This window comes from Danio rerio, chromosome 5 (genome assembly GCF_049306965.1).
Source record: "Danio rerio strain Tuebingen ecotype United States chromosome 5, GRCz12tu, whole genome shotgun sequence".
Classification (NCBI taxonomy): domain Eukaryota; kingdom Metazoa; phylum Chordata; class Actinopteri; order Cypriniformes; family Danionidae; genus Danio; species Danio rerio.
This window is the reverse complement of record NC_133180.1, coordinates 13,400,001-13,424,871: the sequence shown is the minus strand read 5'-3', so window position 1 is coordinate 13,424,871 and position 24,871 is coordinate 13,400,001. Positions and strand designations below refer to the sequence as shown.

Sequence of the window (24,871 nt, the reverse complement as noted above, 5' to 3'; positions counted from 1 at the left end):
AATTTTGTGTGTTTTATTATTATCATGACGTCTAGTTCGCTCTCCTCCATTTAAAGCTGGGAATCTGCGCATGTCAAGTAACGTTAGTGTGTCGGCTCCTCCCTAGACGTCTATGGCTTATACACAGCAGCTTGAAGAAATGTTGTGGAATTGTTATTAACGTACATTTCATAATATTATTTCAGTTTTATAATATCAGCGAGTTAAAATTGAAAAATTACGACTGCAATTATGCGATTGGATTATTGCAAACCGTAGCAGATGATAAATACACTTGTTGGTAACGTTAGGTCGTCAGATTTAAAGGTAACGCTAAGATTGTAAACACTAAGCTTTCTTAGCGGCAATATGATTTAGAATCTTGATGATCCCGAAGCAAATCAAACGTCTAGAAAACATGGAAGTACATTAATATTCGTCGTAAACCTGGCTCTTTAGTAGGACAAAGCCGCCTCGGATGTAAATTGAATGTCATGGTTTCCTGGAGCCATGTCTTGTAAGTCTAAAGTGGCTCCCAGTGTGGATTTTGACCACAGCTGCTCTGACAGTGTTGAATATCTAACACTCAACTTCGGGCCTTTCGAGACTGTCCACCGCTGGAGAAGGCTGCCGCCGTGCGATGAGTTTGTGGGTGCAAGGTAAACCATTTATTTACAGCTGTTTTTAGCTAGCTTTTCTGATTTCAGCTGTGAAAAACAATGTACATGTGACCATAGACCATAAAATCATGCATTTCATCAGTGCAGTTTAATCCCACAATGGATTAGAGAATGTGTATCGTTTAATAAAAGTGTAATTTTATTAAATGGCTTCTTTATAATCAACATTGTAAACATAAGTTTCAGTTGTTTGTATATTTGAGTCTTCTTGTATATAATTTAAATATATATTTTTGTTGGTTTTTAGGCCTTTAGCATCAGGCAAAAGGACAATCAATAAAAACTAGCCTTTGGGGACTAATTTGAGTAAATTATATTCTTGATGAAAGATGTTGGTTAATGAAGACTTTTTCTTCGTTGTAAAAATAAATGTGATTTATTTATTAATTTTCCTCCATATATATATATATATATACATACACATACATACACATAGGGCGAAGCAGTGGCGCAATAGGTAGTGCTGTTGCCTCACAACAAGAAAGGTCGCTGGTTCAAACCTCGGCTCAGTTGCATTTCTGTGAGGAGTTTGCATGTTTTCCCTGCGTTGGTGTGGGTTTCCTCTGGGTGCTCCGGTTTCCTCCACAGTCCAAAGACATGTTGCAGGTGAATTGAGCAGGCTAAAATGTCTGTAGTATATGAGGGTGATAGGCCCAGACGACAGACCGGCTGGAATGTATAAAAAAAAAAAAATTAGTTATCATATGGACAAGTCTAAATGGAGGACTTGTTCCAAAGAGCCGACCCCGCAACCATACGGGACTAAGGCCGAAGAAGATACATACATACATACACATATACACACAGTTGATGTCAGAATTATTTGCCCCCCTGAATAACTAGCCCCTATGTTTATTTTTTTTTTTTTCCCCCAATTTCTGTTTAACGGACAGAAGATTTTTTTCCAACACATTTCTAATCATAATAGTTTTAATAACTCATTTTTTTAATAACGGATTAATTTGATCTTTGCCATGATGACAGTAAATAATATTTGACTTGATATTTTTCAAGACACTTCTATACAGCTTAAAGTGACATTTAAAGGCTTAACTAGGTTAATTAGGTTAACTAGGCAGGTTAGGGTAATAAGGCCAGTTATTGTATAACGATGGTTTGTTCTGTAGACTATTGAAAAAAAATGAGCTTAAAGGGGCTAATAATTTTGTCCTTAAAATGGTGTTTAAAAAATTAATAACTGCTTTTATTCTAGCCGAAATAAAACAAATAAGACTTTCTACAGAAGAAAAATATTATTAGACATACTGTGAAAGTTTTCTTACCCTGTCAAACATAATTTTGAAAATATTAAAAAAAAAAATAATTCTAATAATTCTGATTTATATTAGGGATGCTCTGATCAGGATTTTTACAGCCGATACAGAGTACCAATTCCTTGTCGTGGTGATCAGTCGATACAGAGTACAGATACTGCTGCTTCAATGCATAAAGCACATTTTCCCTCTAAGCATGATACTTATGTGGAGATCTCACCTTACCTAAGAGAATAAATGAAGGATACTGCATATAATCCCTTAAGCACGTCTCTTTTAATCATTTAGGTGTGAACATGTCATTGTCAGAAGCAGCTTTACAGAACAAAATAGATAACTCACTTATAGTGCGTGTCTTTGGACTGTGGGGGAAACCAGAGCACTCGGAGGAAACCCACGCAAACACAGGGAGAACATGCAAACTCCACACAGAAATGGAAACTGACCCAGCTGTGACTCGAGCCAGTGATCTTCTTGGAGTGAGTCGACAGTGCTAACCACTGAGCCACCGTTGAATAATTTTTGACCCATTCAATGTATTTTTGCCAAAAAATGTACATGTGCAACATAAGACTTTTAGGTTTTGTGGTTCGATGAGGTTTCGTTTTCCAGGATCAAATATTGGATTTTTTATTTTTTTGCAGGCGTAGCAAGCATACCGTTGTGGCATACAGGGATGCCATATATGTCTTTGGAGGAGACAATGGGTGAGTATTTTAGTTTTATTGACATTTTCAATATGATATACACTACCTGACAAAAGTCTTGTCGTTGATCCCAGTTGTAAGAGCAATAAATAATAACTTGACTTCTAGTTGATCATTGGAAGAAGTGGCAGAAGGTAGATTTTTCAGATGAATCATCTGTTAAACTGCATCCCAATCATCACAAATACTGCAGAAGACCTATTGGAAACCTTACGGACCCAAGATTCCTCATAGAAATAAGTCAAGTTTGGTGAAGGAAAAATCATGGTTTGGGGTTACATTCAGTATGGGGGCATGTGGGAGATCTGCAGAGTGGATGGCAACATCAACAGCCTGAGGTATCAAGACATTTGTGCTGCCCATTACATTACAAACCACAGGAAAGGGCAAATTCTTCAGCAGGATAGCGCTCCTTCTTATACTTTAGCCTCCACATCAAAGTTCCTGAATGCAAAGAAGGTCAAGGTGCTCCGGGATTGGCCAGCCCAGTCATCAGATGTAAACATTATTGAGCCTGTCTGTGGTAAGATGAAGGAGGAGGCATTGAAGATGAATAAAAGGATCTTGATGAACTCTGGGAGTCTTGCAAGAAGGCTTTCTTTACCATTCCAGATGACTTTATTAATGAGTTACTTGAGTCATTGCAGAGATGTATGGATGTAGTGTTTCCAAGCTCATGGGAGTCATACACAAAATTCATTCTTTTTCCACTGCAGCATGACTTTATATACACATTATTTCTGTTAAGCGCCAAGACTTTTGTCCAAGCAAAGTCAGACCTTACTGTCCTAATGAAATAATTAAAAATCAAGGCATGATCATATTTTATTTTGGTAAAATAAGTGTAATCTAGAGGCCTTTGCCTTTCATATAAGCCACTTCTGATGCCAAATGATCTAAAAACTAAAAGTCAGTTTATTTTATTGTTGTTTCTAAAACTTGGAGAGGCGACAAGACTTTTGTCAGGACGTATACAAAAGGATCTGACTCTCATGATGCTTATTTTTCAGCAAGAACATGCTTAATGACCTGTTGCGGTTTGACGTGAAGGATTGCTCATGGTGTCGGTGAGTTTTATATGTTACTTTTATATTATATATGTTTTTTTGTAGTTTCTGATGTTAATTGATGTAATTAAATAGGGCGTTTACCACTGGCACCCCACCAGCGCCGAGATATCACCACTCTGCAGTTGTGTATGGAAGCAGCATGTTTGTGTTTGGTAAGTTTTCACAGTCTCTGTTCACCGTTTATTTATTAATAAAGATTGTTTTAAAAGAGCTTCACAGTAATGAATAAGAAAATAAAAGAGCTATTCTTGAAAACTTCATTCTGCTGTACAGCAGCACTGAAAAGACAATTGTGTCATTATTCAGTTCAAGTCATGTAATTATTAGTTAAGTTCCATAACTGTAGTTGTTTAGTGTTCAATTATAGGGATATGTCAGCTAGAAATGTAAATTTACTCACCCTCAAGTGGTTCCAAACCTTTATAAGTTTCTTTCTTTGAACATGTAAGAAGATATTTTGAAATGAGCTGAAAACCACTGACTTCCATACTATTTATTTTTCCTACAATGGAACTCAATGGTTACAGGTTTTTAGCGTTCTTTAAAAAGTTTTCTTTTGTGTTCAACAGAGAAAAAAATCTATAAAGGTTTATAGTAAGTGTAGGGAGATAAATAATGACAGAATTTACATTTTTGGGTGAACTATCCCTTTAAGTTATCTGCAGCTCTACAGAACACAGCAGTATCATTGTTCAGCTCGACTCAGTTCTGTGGGTTTCTTTTAGTGAGTGTAACTTTTTCCTGTTGGTGTTTTAGGTGGCTACACTGGAGACATCTATTCAAACTCTAACTTAAAAAACAAGAACGACCTTTTTGAATACAAGTTTGCCACCGGACAGTGGACAGAATGGAAAGTGGAAGGACGGTAAATGACCATTTTTAAATGCATTGTTTTGCATTTTGTGTTGTTGTTTCTCTGACGCATGTTTTTGTAATTTATCTTCCAGTTTGGTAGCTAGATCAGCTCATGGAGCCACGGTTTACAATGACAAACTCTGGATTTTTGCTGGATATGATGGAAATGCCAGGTAAGTGTGCTGTTTCCCTAATTTCAGAGCTTTAGAAGGCCAAAATGATTTATATTCCAGTCTAAAAACCTTTATTTATAAAACGATACTCCGTTCCAATATGTATGAATTGTTTGTGTCTGTTTTTGTGTTTTGAATAGGCTGAATGATATGTGGACCATCGGTCTTCAGGATCGTGAACAGGCATATTGGGAAGAGGTTTGCATGAGTTTATTTGAACAGTTTCTATTTGTTTTTAGTTTATTTTTACTTTTAAAGGGATAGTTCACCCCCAAATTAAAACTGTCATCATTTACTCACCACTGACTCCAAACCAATTTTTTTTTTTTTTTTTTTGTTTTTGATTAGTTTTGTTTAGTAACACGAATATATATTTCGAAGAATGTTGGAAACCTACAGTAGCAAAAACATATACGTTTGAAGTCAATGGTTACAGATTTAAAACATTCTTCAAAATATCTTCTTTTTAAAACAAGTTAATGTTAAGGATAACCCACATCTACAAAATTTAAACAAAAAACTTGGACATATTAAGTCAAATACACTTCAGTGCCCTGCCTCATTGGACTCTAAAGAAGCCCATAATCAATATGGATTTAGGACATCAGAAGAAAGGAGTAACTCATCCCAATGTTTACAGACAACATTATTTGGATATTAGGAGCCAATATTCTCAGCATTCACCTATTTTTACAGATGGCTCTAAGGTGGAAAATAGCGTAGCAGCTGCAATGGTAACTGGTCAACAACATTATGGAATCAGTCTGCCTAAAGAATGCTCCATATTCACAGCTGAAGCCCGCGCTTTACTTTTAGCATTGGAGTATATAGAAAATGCCCAACAAAAGAAATCCATCATTTTTACAGACTCTAAATCATGCCTCCAAGTTATGGAATCTTCAACGAATGATCATCCTTTGATTGATAATATTTTAACTAAAGTTCACCAACTACAAAATCAGTTTTATCACATCATTTTTTGCTGGGTTCCAGGACATGTCGGACTTTTAGGCAATGAGCGAGCTGATGCAGCTGCTAAAGATGCTTTGAAGCAAGTAGTGAACAAATGCCAAATTCCTCCGTCAGAGATGAAACCTTTTATTAACGCTTACATTTTAAACAAGTGGCAAAAGGAATGGGATGCATTAGAAAACAATAAACTACATGAAATCCAACCTTAAGTTTCACACAGAATTTTAAGACATTTTAAGAATCGATTTGATCAAGTAGTTTTTACCAGATGTCGTATTGGGCATACGAGAATAACACATGGTTTTTTGCTCCAAGGTGAAAACCCTACTCAGTGTTTGTGCTGCAAAACTCATCTTACTGTAAAACATATTTTACTGGACTGTCCTGCTTTTACTGATTCCAGAAGGACTTTTTATGAAATGAACTCTTTTAAGGACATTTTTGACAAAGTAACACCCGAAAAGATTTTAGAATTTTTATCATGTATTAACACAAAAAATCTTATTTAATTTATGTTTTATTTTGTTTGTTGATTTTTAAATTGTATATTTATTGTTGAAAGATTCCTGCCATGAAGATAGCCTTGGTTGCTGACATGGCACTAAATAAAAAATACATTACATTACAATGTTAAGGATAACAATTGTAGTTTTTGGGGGTCAACTATTCCTTTAAGATCATAAAAAATGTCAAAATTTTTTGATATACTGCATTCTTTGTTTCCTTCAGATCGAACAAAGTGGTGAAATCCCACCCTCCTGTTGTAACTTTCCAGTAGCCGTATGCCGGGATAAGATGTTTGTCTTCTCCGGCCAAAGTGGAGCCAAGATTACCAACAACCTGTTTCAGTTTGAATTCAAAGGCCACATGTAAGCATTGCTGAGAGGACACTCATCAGTGTTATTTTATATGTAGTATGTTTTTAGTATGCGACACGGTAGCTCAGTGGTTAGCACTGTTGCCTCACAGCAAGAAGGTCGGCATGTTCTCCCTGTGTTGGCGTTGGTTTCCTCCGGGTGCTTTCCCCACAAGTTCAAAGACATGCGGGACAGGTGAATTGAATAAACTAAATTGGCCGTAGTGTATGAGTGTGAATGGCTGTTTCCTAGTACTGGGTTGTAGCTGGAAAGGCATACGCTTTGTAAAACATATGCTGGATAAGTTGCCGGTTCATTACGCTGTGTGTGACCCCTGATGAATAAAGGGTCTAAGCTGAAGGAAAATGAATGAATGAATGAATGGATGAATGAATGTTTTTAGTACATTAATAGGATGGTTCATCCAACACTGAAACTTCTCTCATCACAAGCTCCCCCGTCTTTTGTTTCAAACCTCTTTGAATTTCTTTTCTTCTGTTAAACACAAAAATACGATATTTTTAAGAATGTGTAACCATTGACTTCCATAGTATATTTTTGTCCTACTATGGAAGTCAGTGGTTACAGGTTTTCAGCGTTCTTCAAAATATCTTCTTTTGTGTTAAAAAAAAAAAGAAACTCATAAAGATTTGCAATCACTTGAGGGGGAGTAAATATTGAGTTTATTTTTATTTTTGGAACTACACCTTTAAGTCTGTGTTTCTCAGTCCCGGTCCTCATGCCCCACCGTGCTGCACATTTCGTAAGTTTCTCTTTTCATGTCTGACGTTCGTTCTTTTTGCAACAAGTGCCCTGCAAAGTGGACTCTACTATGATTTCAATTTGAAGGGAGCATACACATTTAATTCAAATGGCATTTAGTGTGTGATATGTGATTTATATTGTATTGCAGGGCAGAATAGAGAAACCGTTTGTGTTTTTCAAAATCTCTATTCTTGGTTCCTCTTATCTGATTGGATGTTGTGAGCATTTTTTTTCCCGTAACAACCAGTAAAGCTAAGAGACAGCAACATGGCGGCAACATCAAGTGATGATGCTAAAGGAAAACATTTGTCTCTAATGTCTTGGAAGCAGACATTTACGAGGGTACACCATGACTAAAAAAAATGAAGTGATGTTTTGTACAGTTGCCATTAGTTTGGCAGGTCAGTCATCCTTTGTTTTGCAATAAAATACCTGCAAATTTTGCTACTTTTGTTTGCAAAACACTTTAACATTTTTTTAATATTTAAATTCTAGATTTACAAACATTTTGAATTTTATTTTTATTTGTGGCTAAGAAATAGCTATTAACTTTTTTTGGTGGGGCCAGTGACAATATTGGCAGGGCAAGTAAAAATCTGAACCACTGTTCCAGTCGGGCCAGTAGAAAAAAATCCTTAGCGTTTAACCCTGTATTGATTTACAGGTATATTATGTCACACTTCACGCTTCTCTAGTAAGACGTTGCAGGCAATGCTGTTGTATAAATCTGTGAACAAATGTTTCAAAGTGAAATCAAGCATTCTTATGCTCTGGTAGAGTGCAATTAAGAAAAAGGGACAAGGGAAGAATGCACATTGTGTAGGGACGTGTCAGTCAGAACACAGTTCATGCACTTTGAGAAAGTAATGTCATATTTAAGTCTGAAATGCCTTATTCAATACAGATAGTTTTAAAAATGACTTTATTGTAATAAACGGAAATATTTTGTAGTTGCAGTTTTATAAAATGATGAACAACTTGTTTTGTTGTGTACTTTATTATTATTATAATTCTTCCATAGATGGACACGTATCCCGACAGAGCACCTGCTGCGTGGCTCACCTCCACCCCCTCAAAGACGCTACGGACACACTATGGTGGCGTTTGACCGTCACCTGTATGTGTTTGGAGGGGCAGCAGACAACACTCTGCCCAATGAACTGCACTGCTACGACGTAGACTCGCAGACATGGGAGGTCATCCAGCCCAGCACAGACAGCGAGGTATGATTTATATCTCCTCACGTAGCGTGTTGTTAGGCCACGGGGTTACAATGTAATATATGTATATTATTTGCTAATTAATAACCGCCTCATGTGGAACTCTGAATCTGCGTCTCATTTCGGAGTCTGCTACTGTCCACCGGAGATCGCATTTCAGTCGCGGACACATACTTTGAGAGTCTTTCTGAATGAATGAATGAATGAATGAATAAAATGTGCTGTTTTCCAGCAAGGCAACCCGGGGGGCTGAAATATAATTGCATAAAGTGGCATTGGGCAGGTTAAACCAATACACAGACGTTCTGGCACGGAAAGCACATTTTCAAAGCAGAATATCTGACTTTAGCATTGTTTTTTAAATAAACAAGAATGTTCACTTTACATGTTTCTTAAATATCTGCAAACATGGTATTTTTATGCTTTAGAAAAATTAAAAACGTACATAAAGCACCTTCAAGTTAATTCACCCCCCCCTTTGTTTAAGGAAAAATGGTTTCCATTTTGGTTTGTGGTATGTTTGTATTTTGTAAACATTGATTATGACCTGTCATGCCAATTTTTCTCAGATGCCAAGTGGGAGGCTGTTCCATGCAGCAGCTGTTATCCACGATGCCATGTACATCTTTGGAGGAACAGTTGACAATAATGTACGCAGTGGAGAAATGTACAGATTCCAGGTGAGTGCTTGATGTTTAGATATGCACCTGCTTTATCTCACCATATTGTATTATTTTAACTCCTCTTTTTTTTTGTTGTTGGTCCTAGTTTTCTTGTTATCCAAAGTGCACCCTTCATGAGGACTATGGCAAACTGTGGGAGAACCGTCAGTTCTGTGATGTCGAGTTTATCTTGGGGGAGGTTAGTTTGTCCTGCGTAAAGCTTTTTTTTTTCCGCTGTAATCTTATTCTGTATCGGTCTACATTTTAGTAGTAGTAATAAATCACCTCTTCTGTATGTGTTGTTTCTGTATACAGAGGGAGGAGAAGGTCCTGGGTCATATTGCCATAGTAACGGCTCGCTGTAAGTGGCTCCGTAAGAAGATTCTACAAGCCAGAGATAGACAGAAACAGGTTTCTTATATTTTCCTTTTTGTTATTGAATATAGATACAGTGTACAGTCATAAAGCATAGAGTGTCTGCGAGGTCTTAAAACGTCTTAACAATTTTTTTAATTTCAAAAACAACATTTTAGGCCTTAAAAACTCTTAAATACAATCAATTATTGTGTTGTTAGTCTTGAATCAGTTTAAACAGGTCTTTATTTTCCTATCTTCATGTAAAGCTACCCAATTGGTTTAACACCCGTCCAATCACTAACATTCCATCCTAATTAAAGTTTACCAATATGGCTTAATTATGGCTTAGTATTTAATGTTTTAACTTGGACATTAGAAAAGATCCTTAGTGTTTAGACTTGTGTAAGTCTGAAATTTCATTCATAACGGTCTTTAAAAGGACTTAAAGTCTTTGAGTTGACAAAACCTGTAGAAACCCTGAAAACTCTGACTGTGTGATTTCTTTTGTATGATGGAGAGGTTATTCTTAACCCTCGGGTACTCTTCAAATTGAATACTTACGTTATGTTGGGGGCTGTTTTTGCCCAATTGACTTCCATTTAAAATGATTGCATTATAGTAATCTTCTAGGAATAATCTTTGCAATCAAAAAATGTCATTATAATGGAAGTCAATGGGGCAAAAACAGCCACTAACATAATGAAAGGGTGGTCAAATTGCGTGTGGAGGGTATTGTTGAGTTTCTGTAAATTTTCAAACCATATTTCCAAAATATGTGTCAAAATAAGATTTATCACCAAAAATTATATTCCATTAGCTGAAACACAGAGAAAGTTGTGGTCAAATTAAGACTCACAATCACCTGGGGGAATGGATGAAAACATCCCCAACAGCTAATAAGGGTTAAAAATACTCTTTTTGTTTTGTTCACCAAGGCTGTGTTATTAATCGAAATCAAATCACAATCATTATTCGAAACGTTGCGATTAGCTAATCGCAACAGCCTGCGATATAAGATATATAGGGCTCGAAATTACCCTTTTTTCTTGGTAGCACCGGTTCTCCTAATTTCAAAAATTTAGGCGCACCAGACAAAATTTAGTCGCAACCACCAAAAATTATGAGCAGCGTTACTACATATATCAACAGATTCTATTATATATTAACACTCTAATTACAACTAACAAATAAACAAAAATCTACATGCGCTCACTGGCCCTGCACGCGTGTGTTTAATGCATGAATGCCTCATAATTTCACCAATTGCTGTAAAAACAACAATTTTATGCACTCGCACAAATGCTCCCAAATATATTTTAAGGTCGCATGGATAAAATTTCAGGCGCATATGCAACCATAATGGTCGCAATTTCGAGCCCTGTATGTATTATTTAATTTCCACAGCCCAGAACAAATTCATGACTGCCGTCTGTGTGTGACAGTCTCACTAGCCTATTGAGTGAGCACACTTTCGTTCGGCCCAATCAGAATTGCACAACCGAACTATGCGAAAAGCCCACAATAAAACAAACAAACAGGAAAGAGCGGATGAGTAGGATGATGGTGTCTGCTGCTTAAGAAGCATTAATAGACGAATTTAAGAAAAACTGCATGTCGGTAATATGGGAATATTATTTTCTTATACTTGTCTATTTTATTCCTGTTTATGTAAAGCACTTTGAATTGCACCATGTATAAAATGTGCTATATAAATAAACTTGCCTTCAAAAAAAATAAAACACAATTAGATATTTCCTCCAAATCGCACAGCCCTATTATTCACATATAACATCTGTTTTATTGCACTATAAATATAATGAAATGTTCATTAAACATGAAATGTATCATTTTTAAACTGGTAATTTCGTTGATTATTTATATTATTTGTATTAATTGTTTGTATTTGAAATATCTCAATAATCTTCCATTGACTTGCTTCAAGAAATTCAAATGCAGATTTTAATTTGGCTTACCAGAATGTAAAATAATATTTACCTTCTTTTCTTAGAAGAGTAAACTGGAATGTAATGAGGAAAGTGATGAGTCTGGTTCAGGCAGTCAGAAGGACTGCTCTGGAAGGTCCACGAGGGGTCCTCCTTTATTAGAAGTGTCAATCAGAGAAGCAGACGCTCAACCATTTGAGGTTTTGATGCAGTTTCTGTACACAGACAAGATACAGTACCCACGTAGAGGTATGTTTATATATTCAGTTTTTTTCAGTGTATTTTTTTATTATCTTAAGGGGTCATGAACTAATAAGTCGGTCACACTTTACAATAAGGTTCATTAGTTAATGTTTATTAATGCATTTACTAACATAAACAAACAATGAACAATACATTTACTTCTGTATTTGTTCATGTTAATGTTCGTTAATGAAAATACAGTAGTTCATTGTTAGTTCATGTTATCTCATGGTGCATTAACTAATGCTAACAAGCATGGACTTGGATGTTAATAATGCATTAGTAAATGTTTAATTATGATTAGTTAATGCTGTACATGTGTTGTTCATGATTAGTTCATGTTAGTAAATGCATTATCTAATGAACATTATTGTAAAGTGTTAACAAAATAGTCCAAAAAAGGTATATATGAAAAAAGAAACTATGAGGAATTTACAGTATGGGTCACCATGATCAGGCTTGAAAAACCAGACCTGAAAATAACCTGTTACTTTTTTTATATTTTATTTGTTTTTGATGTAAAAATCTTAATAGTACAAAACCAAATAAATAAAGGCAGGGCATCATGACCCCTTCCATGAAAAGCACAAAAAGAATCACGGACTCATATGTTTTTTATGTTGTCTTCATCTCTCTCTCTCTCTCTCTCTCTCTCTCCCCCTCTCTCTCTCTCTCTCTCTCTCTCTCTCTCTCTCTCTCCCTCTCTCCCACCCCTCCCCCCCAGGTCATGTCCAGGATGTGCTGTTGATAATGGACGTTTATAAACTTGCTCTGAGTTTTAAACTGTCCAGACTGGAGCAGCTCTGCGTTCAGTACATTGAAGCATCAGTGGATCTGCAGAACGTCCTGAGTGTGTGTGAAAATGCAGACAAACTTCAGCTGGACCAGCTCAAGGTAAAAATGTCTAATTACAAGACTTAAAGCTCCATGTTTTTCCCAAAGCATTGAGCGAAAATACAAATAAAAAAAATATCCACAGGGACTATTTAAACAGCCTGGTGACTGCATTTCACTTAAATTATTGCCAATTGACCCTTCGCTTGGCCCCGCCCTCCTTCGTTACTGTTGCTACGCCTGTCAAGCTTCCGTGCCTGGCACATCTATTCCAATATGCGCCAGTCTAATTTTTGGTGAACAGGTGAGATATCCGAGAAAGCCAGACAAAAAAGGATGCATGTAGAGAGCATGTAAGAGCAGCCAGAAAGGCGAAATTGATGGATTTGTACCAAATATTAGCATCATTGACCCATAACAATTTACAGTACCTATAACAGTCAGTATGTCTGTGTGCTCTTTATCCAGTTTCTATTCTAATTTGCAGTTAAGCGGAAGAAATAATAAATTGAAATGCAAATCAAGGTATAAATGGCAGATGTGAACAAATAGATTTTCCTGACCAGCAAAAATTAATCAAACCCCAAATATAAAAGCAGACACTATCCTGTTATAACGTCATCACCAATGACTAAATCTCCAAAAGACCAACAAAACATTGATCCATTGTAGCTCTGACATGGACATGAGGGTTATAAATGACTGAAAAACAGCTGCGGATGAAGTATATTGATTGCAAGTGCCCAGATTGTGATCACATGTCTGTTTTGTTCTGTTAATGTGTCATTTGAAATATTCTTAGCTTGAAACAGATGGAAATATGACTGCTATTAGTATGACTACTATGGCGAGGGCTTAAATGGAGCAGTGCTCATTATATTGAGTGGAAAAAAAGAGAAAAAGACAGCTGTGAAACATAACCTGCTTTGTATTCTTGTAGGAAACACAGTTTAGATCTTTGTAGAGTAAGAGGTGTGTGAGTTATTGCTGTCGGTCTATCACTAAATGTGTCAGGAATATCAAAACAAAACCAACTTAACTCCGCTGCTTAAGCCTCCCTCACACAGCTTGATCCACGCTGCCATTTCTCCTCTTAGGTTTTTGGTTTTGAAAAGGGAAAAAATTCCGCCACCCTGTCCAAACTTTTAAGATACCGGGTATCAGATTGCACAATCCATATGCAACGCTTTGGCTTGTTTCCCTCGCTTCAAAGCTTGACAGAGCCCCAACGCGTAGCTACGTTTGCTAAGCCACGATTGGTGGGTGGCGGTTTTTGGGTGTGGCTTAGGGAAGGGTCAATTGACAAGGAAAAATAAGACCTTGAAAAATATGATAAAGCAAAATGTGAAACAACGCAATACAAAATCACGGTACAGGAAATACATTTTGAATAAAAATCCCAGCTATTCCATGACTTGGACGAAAAAAAATCTAAATTCCTGACTTTAGCTGGGTCCGAAATTGCATTCTTTTCTACTATACATAGTACATTGAAACAGTATACGAGCCGAGTAGAATGTCCGAATTCATAGTATTTGAAAAACAGTAAGCAAAAGAAGTACCCGGATGACCAACTACATCTATTGGGCGCTACGCTATCCCATGATGTAAATTGAGAGAATTCATGAATGAGAGTGAAGCGACACAACTGATGAAGGTAGGCCACAAGATGTAGGACAGTCCAAGTTCCATTCATACTACTCTCATTTATACTTTATAGAAAGTACTTTTCTAACAGTCCTGTAGTAGATTCAAATGTAGCATCTACTCAAGTAGTAAGCGATTTCAGGCGCACCCTTTCAATGCCTGGAACAGACATTTTAAAATTCCTGAAACTCCATGGGAACCCTATTATTAGAAAGTCAACTTTACTTCTGCATCCCCTTGCCTTCTGGAACTTCTAATTCTGCTTTTCAGGAACATTGTCTGAACTTCGTGGTGAAGGAAAGTCACTTTAACCAGGTGATCATGACTAAAGAGTTTGAACACCTGTCCACTCCGCTCATTGTGGAGATCGTGAGGCGCAAACAGCAGCCACCTCCCAGAGTCTATTCAGATCAGCCGGTGGACATAGGTAAAAATAAAATAAAAGCATATTCTCTTAGTCTTTTAGTTCGGCAAGCTTTAAGGACAAATCTAAAACACGAAAAAAGGACACAAAATCACCCCGCTTTTACCTTTCAAGGCACATCTCTGGTGCAGGACATGAAGGCTTATCTGGAAGGGGCGGGGCATGAGTTCTGTGACATCATCCTTTTGCTAGATGGTCATCCACGTCCTGCTCATAAGGCCATACTGGCTGCTCGCTCCAGGTAATGGACACAGCTAACATTTTATTTAATAAAATAACATATTTGTATTTAAAGTATTTGAGAAATGAATGGATGGGATGGAGCACTCATTGGAATACTGCAATACTACTTACAACATACTAGTAGGTTAGAGGTAAGTATGTATTTCTAAATAAAACGTATAAGTTACATTGCAGTGATATGAACTTCTGTCCACTCACTCGTTTGAGCACACATCATTTCAGTGATATATATATACACACACGCACACAGCAGCAATTAGAATTATTAAACCCCCTTATAAATTTTGCTTTCTTTTTTAAATATTTCTCAAATAATGTTGAACAGAGCAAGGACATTTTTACAGTATGTCTGATAATATTTTCTTCTGAAGAAAGTCTTATTTGTTTTATTTCGGCTAGAATAAAAGCAGGTCAAAAGGTCAAAATTATTAGCCCCTTTAAGCTATATATTTTCTCTACAGAACAAACCAACGATATACAATAACTTGCCTAATTACCCTAACCTGCCTAGTTAATCTAATTAACCTAGTTAAGCCTATAAATGTCACTTTAAGCTGTATAGAAGATTCTTGAAAAATATCTAGTCAAATATTATTTATTGTCATCATGGCAAAGATAAATAATATTAATAATAATAATAAATAACCCATTAACTTTTAATGAGTAACTAAAAGTATCATGTTTAGAAATGTGTTGAGAAAAATCTTCTCTCAGTTAAGCAAAAATTGGGTAAAAAAATAAACGGGGGTTAATAATTCTGACTTCAACTGTATATCATTTTATCTTTAGACATGAAACTATTGTTGATATTAGATGATCAGTTCATTAATCATTAAGGAAATGTAATACCAAGTTGACAGCAGTGTACTCCGGTTCAGTTTAGTCTCATTAATTTATTTGTATACAATATTTGTCGTCTTTATTTATTTATATTTACTGATGTTGCATCAAGACTTATTGAAATATGAAGCTGTTATTGAAGTTATTCTGTAATATGTGTTTATCTATTTTGATCTTACCATAAAATAGACATAAATTGCTGATACAATATATTAATAAATAAATAAACCCAAAGAATATTTGTATTTATCAATGTTATCAATATTTTGAAATATGTTTAATCCGCTTTATTGTTCACTATTCCTTTTAGTTTTTTTCTGTTTTATTATTTGTTACACTTTCTTCATTCGTTTGTTTTAGTAATTTTTTTATCATGGCATCTACCTACAATATTTACTGAAAGTGAATACATTGTCATGTAGTTTTTAAAGTTTAGTTATTTCAGTCGATACTTTGAAAACAATTTCGTTGTTACAATGTTGTAGTTCTTATGTTTATTTCTTTGTTTTATTTACTAATAACACTGCTTTATTTATGCAACGTCATCTTGGCATTCCACAAACAATATGCGATATGTGCTTATTTTATTCTAAATGAGCTTTTTTTTAGCCATTACAAAAAAAATTGAGAGTTTTGACTGTTCTTTTCATTATAATTTCTGACTGCTTCAATGTTTTCAGTTATTTTGAGGCCATGTTTCGCTCCTTCATGCCAGAGGATGGGCAGGTGAACATTTCTATAGGAGAGATGGTTCCTAGTACACAGGCCTTTGAGTCCATGCTGCGCTACATTTACTATGGGGACGTCGACATGCCTCCAGAGGACTCACTGTATCCTACATGTTTTCATATAGCATTACAGTGCTTTTATGCCTATAACCTCCTCCTTTATTGTTACTCCATTACTGTTTTATGTTTGAAAAATCTGAATTATGCTAACAAATATATTGTTTTATATGATGCCTCAGAATCTACAAATATGGATGATACCATTTAATAGATGTCTTGGCTAAAACACTATGTACTATTGTTAGATGTCTTTTAGATTTTTACTCCAAATTTTGCCCATTTTTAGCCAAGATGCCTGTTTAGTCATTTATCAATCAAAATTAATTAATAGATCTTTTCTAAAAACTTTCAATCTTTTACGTATTGGACAATTTTAAGGGGAAATTCCATTCAAAGGAGAGATTTGTGCTGGTGAAATTTGTTAAATCGTGTTTGCCCTTGACTAGTGCACAGATACCTCTTTGCTGCACCTTATTACTATGGTTTCTCCAACAACAGACTGCAGGCTTACTGCAAGCAAAATCTGGAGATGAACGTTACTGTAGAGAATGTCTTGCAGGTATGTGTCATATCAAATATATATTACCTATACAGTTTGGAAACATTCATATATTTTCTTTACTTGGTACTTTCACCAAGAATTGATTAAATTGTTTAAAAGTGAAAGTAAAGAGATTTAAAAATGTTCAGGAGTCTGATTTATACATGTATAATTTATTTGATTTATAAAACTTGCATAGAAACCTCTCAAAGTGAACGTACTTCAGAACAATTTGAATTTATTAATGATTATGGCTGAGCTTATATGGTGATTGAGGGTGGTTCAATCAAGTCAATAATTAAGTTAATTATGATTATGCCAGCCTGATCTCACGAGGAAACGTAAGTATTTTACGTTTTGTCAGTTTAGTGGCTAATTCGTACGAGTTCAGTCATACGAAAATGTATGATTTTAAAAAGGAGGCGTGGCATCTAACCCCACCCCTAACCCCAACCGTCATTGGGTGATGAGCAAATCGTACTAAATAGTACGAATTAGGTTGTTACAAATTCATACAAATTAGCCACTAAATCAAAAAGTTACGAATTGCCGTGAGATTGTGTTGGATTATGCACACGTTTTACAGACCTTTTCACAACCTTTGCATGGGAAGTACTGTAAAACCTTTCTATTTATCAATGAATTTTAATAGCACATTAAAAAAACTGTTTTGTTTTTTTTTGGTAATTTTGATTTGCAAATCTGTGACACTTTGCAACGTAGAAATAAATTTATTTTAGTAGTTATTTAAATTACTTTAAATTGATACGTTTTTGATTAAATCAAAATAAAAAAACAACTAAAAAAACATTCAAAAAAGTCTTGAAGACTATTGTCAAACCACATCATACTTTACTTTTAATCCTCAGATCTTGGAAGCGGCTGATAAAACTCAAGCTCTGGACATGAAGAAACACTGCCTGCATATTATAGTGCATCAGTTCACCAAGGTGGGTGTGCTACTGACCACAGCTCTAAGCGTGTGCTGGTTACCTCGACACAACTAATAAAACACGTCACCAAGACATTCTGTGGGATGTGGATATGCTCTACAAGCTGCATGTGTATATGACTTTAAATACAGAGAGATCTGTAACAATAAATGGCTTTTATTATGCAAGACTATGTTTACATGACAACATTTTAGCCAAAAACTGATACTTTTTTCCTAAATGAACCGTGTCACCCATCTAGGAAAGGAGTATTAGTAGGGAGCTGGAAGGGGGGATTCTTCAAAATGAATATGGCTGTCATATGGAACTTAGGGTATTTATAGTGACTTAAGAATTGTCTGATTACTAAATCATAAATTGGATAATTCGGGACCAGCTGCAAGCAATCATACGCACGTGATCCTCTCGAAATTAGTTGATAAATAAACTTCACTTGGTGATCTTGAAGATGCTGACTTGTATGTTCAGGTGTGTTTGATTAGTGCTAGAGCAAAACTCTGCAGGCCATCTGCCCTCCAGTACCAAGTTTGCCCATCAGTGGTCTACACTGTTCTGTCCAATTAGGGTTAAAAACCCCTTAAAAAGAGTGAATTTTTTAACTTGACTCTAAAATGAAAAGACAGCAAGTGGAAAGAAGGTAGGATTGAAGTAACACACTCTTTTCCCCCCCAAAAAATTTCCTGTTTTAGCTGAAAATGTTGTCGTGTAAATGGTGTTTGATTGCTCAGATTTACTCCAGGAGTGCTAAACTCTCTAAATTTTAATAACACCAAACAATTAGAATATTTTATAATGCCAGTGAGTGCCTTTTTGAGCGTATCTCCCTGAACATGTTTGACGTTCTGGTGCTATTTAGTCCTGTTAGCTTAATTTCTTTTTATTTAAACCTGTTTATTTGCCGTCTCTTGCATGGCCCGTGTTGTTTACCATTTATTTCTTTGGTTCTCCTTCCTCCCCTGAAGGTTTCCAAGCTCCCCAACCTGCGATCGCTCAGCCAACCGCTGCTGTTGGACATCATTGACTCGCTGGCATCCCACATATCAGACAAACAGTGCACTGAGATGAGCTCTGATATTTAGACTCTCCTTCCCTTTCACGTCCCATCCTATCTTTTATGAGCTTTTCTTAATTTATGCTTCCACTCCATATCCTTCCCTTTTCATCCAGCACCTCCTCCCAACCTATTTAATCCTGCTTCACACCCATCTACAATGAGATTGAGCAATTTTTCTAGATTTTATTTACCCAATTGTTTGTAAAAAATGCTGCTTGTACATTTTAATGAAGCTTCGATTTGTTGCATTTGCAGATAGTTTCGCGTACATCAAATCACTTGACGGCCTAAGTATAATTAGGCATGTGTCCCACGTAATAAAGTGGTGTTTTCAAAGCTTTCATATAAAAACCCAAAGAAAAACAATTGATGTAGTCGACTCTTCTGTATATATAATCTATTCCACTTTTTTGTGCTCAACTAAAAGCATTGCAACAACTAGTACAAATATGATCATCCAGCATCTATAAATAACTTTTTTTTTACTCTACATACATTAAATAGAATATCAAATATTGATTTTGGCGATTTTTAAAAATTACCTGGACGTGACTTTCTGCACTTTACGAATACATCAGTAAAGATTTATACCTGAACCGTAGTGACTCTATGCTGCTGTTGTTATCCTGATTTATGTCAGTGTTTGCCATTATGTAATAATATAGTTATATGAGCAGATAATCACAGCAACAGTCAATGTTAAGACTCGTATATGCTTTACTGTAATCGTTGAGCAGTGTTCTGTTGGCCCTGTGGGCACTATGCCTTAATAAACTGTCCACCATACATGTTTTGTGGGGGTTTTGTTTTCTGCGTGTATATAAGGTACACTACCTGACTAAAGTCTTGTCGCCCATGCAAGTTTTAGGAACAACAAATAATAATTTGACTTCTAGTTGATCATTTGGTGTCAGAAGTGGCTTATATGAAAGAAAAAGGCCTCTAGATTACGCTTATTTTACCAAAATAAAATGCGTTCATACCTTGATTTTTAATTATTTAATTGGGACAGTGAGGTCTGACTTTGCTTAGACTAAAGTCTTACTAAACAGAAATAAAGTACAGTAAAGAATATAAAGTCATGCTGCAGTGGAAAAATAATGAATATTGTGTATGACTCCAATCAGCTTGGAGGACTGCATTCATACATCTCAGAAATGACTTCGATAACTTAATAAAGTCATCTGAAATGACAAAGAAACCATTCTTGCAGGACCCCCAGAGTTCATCAAGATTCTTTGGATTCATCTTCAATGCCTCTTCCTTCATCATACCCCAGACATGCTCAATCATGTTCAATTCTGGTGACTGGGCTGGCCAATCATGGAGCACCTTGACCTTCTTTTCTTTCAGGATCTTTGATGTGGGCTGAAGTATGAAAAGGAGCGCTATCCTGCTGAGGAATTTGCATTCTCCTGTGGTTTGTAATGTGGTTTGCAATGTAATGATTTCTGTGAGAATCTTGAGTCCATATGGGTTCCAGTAGGTCTTTTTGTATTTGTGATGATTGAGATGCAGTTCAACAGATGATTCATCAGAAAATTTACTTTCTGACACTTTTCCAAACGATCAATTAGAAGTCGAGTTATAATTTGTTGCTCTTACAACTGGGATCTACGACAAGGCTTTTGTCAGGTAGTGTATAAGATAAAAGGGAGAAATTAGACCAAGGATGATTTGGATGTGGAGATGGATGAGGAATGGCCACAAACAAATTTGTAAGTATCTGTTTTTTGATCCTTTATGCAAATTGGCCAATAAGTTTGCATTAACATGCTTTTTGAACACTTTGTATACATTTTTTATCTCTCCTACTTAATGGATATCACTGAACCCCAATCTCACCATAAAATCAAAACTGGACTTTATTTTTGTAATTTAATGAATGTGCTTAATTAATCTGTCCAAACTTCCCCTCCCGTTTGCAATATCTCAGCCTGATTATATACTTCATCATGTGGGTCACTTACATGAGATCTGCCAATAGCAATCCACAACTAATGATGCAAACAATTTATGAACAAACTTATTTTCCACTTAGTATAGTGCTTGGATATGCACACTCACTGAACACTTTACTAGGTAAACCTTTGATAGCAATATTTTTGTGGTGATCTTTTAAAAAGGGGTATAATAGGTGCCCTTTAAAGATGCTGTATGTAAGTTTGTGACTCTTCCGAAGCTTAAAAATTCCATAATATGTTTGCAGATATTTAAGAAACATGTTAAAAAACAATGCTAAAGTTAGATTTTCAGCTTTGAAAATGGGAGTTACATGCTGGAACGTTCATATTTGTTTTGGTTCTTTTAACTTGCCCTCTGTCAGTTTAGCCAATTATATTTCAGCACCCTGGGTTGCCTTGCTGGAAAACACTGTATTTCATTCATTCAGTCAGAAAGGAGAGGGTGCTCGCTGCAGAGCCATTTGAGGAGAGCTGAGCTCCAGTGAGGGGGAGCATGAGCTGTCGCTCCTCCTCCTGTAAGCTGTTTTAATGAGTACACCAACCCCACCCCTAACCCTACCCCCAGTGACATCACTCGTAGAAGAAGTGCAAAAAAGGTGGAGCTCAAGCTTAAGCTCCCCCTCGCTGGAGCTCAGCTCTCCTCAAATGGCTCTGCAGCGAGCACCACTTGTCAGAAAGGCTCTCTAAGCCTGTGTCTGCGACCAAAATGCGACCTCCAGAGGACAGTAGCAAACTCCAAAATGGGATGATGATGTTATTAATTAGCAAATAATATAAATATTAGAATGTAAACATTCAGTGAGCAGGTTACATTTTAACCCCATGTCCTAACAACACGCTACGCTGTTTGCACCAGACAAAACACGACAGAAATTTAAATACAGCCATTCAGAAGCAAATAATATGCAAGAAATGGTAAGGTTTATGATCTAATTATTACATGTTAAACCTAATAAACCTCTTTAACATTATGAAATGTAGCTGCTGAAACACTGATACGTGTTGGTTTTGAGTCACAGTTGTAAAGTTCAATTTCAAACGGTTTATTTGTCTGCTGCTGCTTTCAATAGTTTGCCAATACATGTCTTGTAAAATACCATTCAACTTCCCATTATTAGCATTTAACACTGAATAAAGCACATGAGGTGCACCTAAGGTGATCATTGTCATAGTTTTCTGTTGTCAGCTGCGAGAAATAGAAGCCGTTTCTAATATATACATTTAAGGTGTTGGTTTAGACAGAAATTCCTTTTAATATGGAAAATATTCCTTCTATCCAGGGGTGGAAAGAGAACTGAAAAATCATACTTGAGTAAACGTATCATTACTCGCCTAAAATCTATAAATATTACTCAAAGTATGAGTAAAAAGTTGCCCTTTCAAACGTCATAAGATGTTAATATTAGGTTAGATTTAGGTCAGGTGACTAAAATTCAATGTCTAGCCAGCGCAAGGACAACGTTATTTTGATGTCCAGTAATGGCATCAAATGACGTTGATATTTGGTTGATTTTAGGTTGTGTTAGTGACTAAAATCTAATGTCATATTGAAGTCAAATACTGGCATTTATCAGGTATGGCAAACAAAATCTGATAGACATCATAGTGGTAACGTCAAGCTGTAACATCATTAGACGTTAATATTTGGTTCATTACAGATTGAGCGTTGAACATTGACTCCGACCTGACATTGGGTTTTGACGTCAACCTGATTTTTATTTCCAAACAAAATGCAACGTCCCCACAACGTTGGGGTACAACATCAATCTGACGTCATGTTGACATCCTGTGCCTGCTGGGTGTTTAACACCATTTCGGTCATCATACAGTAAACATCCGTCATCTTCTCATCAGTAACATGCATCTAAACAGTCTCTCGTGTAAATAAGTGTAAGTAATCTTCTTGTACACTTTTGATGCTTCCAAACAGTTTGTTGTAATTAGAAATCGCCCATGTCTTGCTTGCGTGTGTTTTGATCTAGGAATGCAATACCTAGTTTAACCACTGTGTCAAACATACTGCACCTTTAATACTTCACTGAAAATTCTAAATCACTAATGCCTCGAAAATGTTCAGAGTAAAATATAAACATTATTACCCAAAATGCTGTTTGCTGTCACTTTCAACAGAACGCCATAAAAGCTGAGCCTCAGACAGGGGCGATGAGAGAAAAATGAAAGGTTTTGGATGGCAGCACAAAGAGGATCTCTTTGAGTTCCAGACAAGCCGCCAAAAGCTATACCTGTCAGGCCACCCAGACAGACATCAGGCTTTATTAATAGCTGAAAATGTTGATTACTGAACATGGTTTTGAACATTAGCAATATTTTATAGTCGACTGAGGAGCATTCTACCGCACCAACCAGTTTAATTGTTTCATTTTCACTCCTTTCATGCAGTTTGAAAGGTTATGGTTAAGTTGAGATTCTAGCCTAAATCCCCTTGAAGATCTTCACAAAAGACTAGCCTACTGATGATGTTCAAAGCACAGATCAATCCCTGACCTTTAACCACTCAAATTATCTGTGGATCTGATTACATCAGATATTGGAAGATAAGCCTCTATAATCAAGTCTTCTGAGAGTGAAACATTTTAGCAATGGCATTTAAGTTCAGGTAAGTTTTCTGTTTTTATTGAAGTTTCAATATCATGTCCAGAAGTTTTAATGTGTTCTTTGTAGTTGCTGAGTTGTTACTTACTCAAAAGAATCTCTATTTCCCTCCTTCAGTGTTTTCCTTGTCTTTTTTATTTTCTGTCAGGAGAAAAGCATACATTAACTTTAAAGGTTTAAGTCAATGTAAGTTTTACAGTGTTTCCTCTAGGATTTTTTCCAGCTATGGTGGGGAGATATATCCAGCTGCTGGCCCGCAGAACCACACACGTTTTAGGCACGCACAATCTGGCACACACAATCTAGGCAAACCATATATGGTTACGACGGATGTTAATGTTATTAACGTCTTTTCAAACATCGTCATCGATATATTTTGATATATGGTTAATAAATATTGTACACAATAAACAATAGTGTTTACCTTATTTCACAAATATTGCGATCGAGACGTGCGAATGGTGAGCATTGCTTCCGATCGCCATTCAATATAATAGACTGAACAGTTTTTATCAGTCATTATAGCTGATCAGTCATTATTATCTGACAATAATATGGCAGATACGCATTTGCTGGCCTTGCTGAACGATCTAAATTGGACAGGTTTAATTTATATAATGCATTAATTTATAATAAAGGAAATAATAGCAAGTTAATATAGGCAACAATACATTATATGTAATAAAAATATTTTTACATGTAACAAATGTATAACATTATATTAATATTTTACTCAAGCGATTTTATAGTGTTTATAAGCTTAATTTTCTAATAACCTTTTTTGTAATAACGTTCATGGCCCTTTGGACGCCGGGAAGAAGGAGGCGGAGAACCGACGCAGTTTTAAAATATTTATTTATAACATGAACGGCAGCTCCTCACAGAGATTGCAGTCTAAACCAAAACAAACGAACGGCAGCTCCTCACTGAGACTGCCGTAAAACTGAAAGCAAAAGTAAAATATGTCTGGGCCCGGTCCTCTCTCGGCTTCCTCTGCCATCGTTCCTCCTTTTATAGTCCAGAGCTCCTTCCGTGGGATTCGAGGCAGGTGCACACCGCAGGTGTATCCACTTACGCGGTGGCCTCACTCCGTTCCCAAGGCTCTCGGCCACGCCCCCTCGCCACACTTTTAATTAATGATTTCCCACATTTAATACTGTAGTAATTTATAGTAAGCAATAAATTGTTTTTAAATCAAAATTTAGCAATAGGA

The 24,871-nt window shown here is 36.2% G+C and overlaps 1 protein-coding gene across 1 annotated transcript; it reads left to right on the top strand.

The window, feature by feature from the left end:
* Positions 1 to 90: 90 nt before the first annotated feature.
* On the top strand, positions 91 to 19,866 carry lztr1 (leucine zipper like post translational regulator 1). Its single transcript, NM_001080605.2, is given in 21 exon segments — positions 91 to 466; positions 469 to 638; positions 2,578 to 2,640; positions 3,651 to 3,707; positions 3,783 to 3,862; positions 4,467 to 4,575; positions 4,658 to 4,738; positions 4,879 to 4,936; positions 6,440 to 6,579; positions 8,354 to 8,555; positions 9,122 to 9,232; positions 9,321 to 9,413; positions 9,530 to 9,625; positions 11,580 to 11,763; positions 12,482 to 12,651; positions 14,509 to 14,665; positions 14,777 to 14,903; positions 16,426 to 16,575; positions 16,987 to 17,092; positions 17,944 to 18,024; positions 18,990 to 19,866. Coding segments are annotated over 20 exon segments (2,352 nt in total). The 5' UTR covers positions 91 to 466; the 3' UTR covers positions 19,107 to 19,866.
* The last annotated feature ends 5,005 nt before the right edge of the window (positions 19,867 to 24,871 follow it).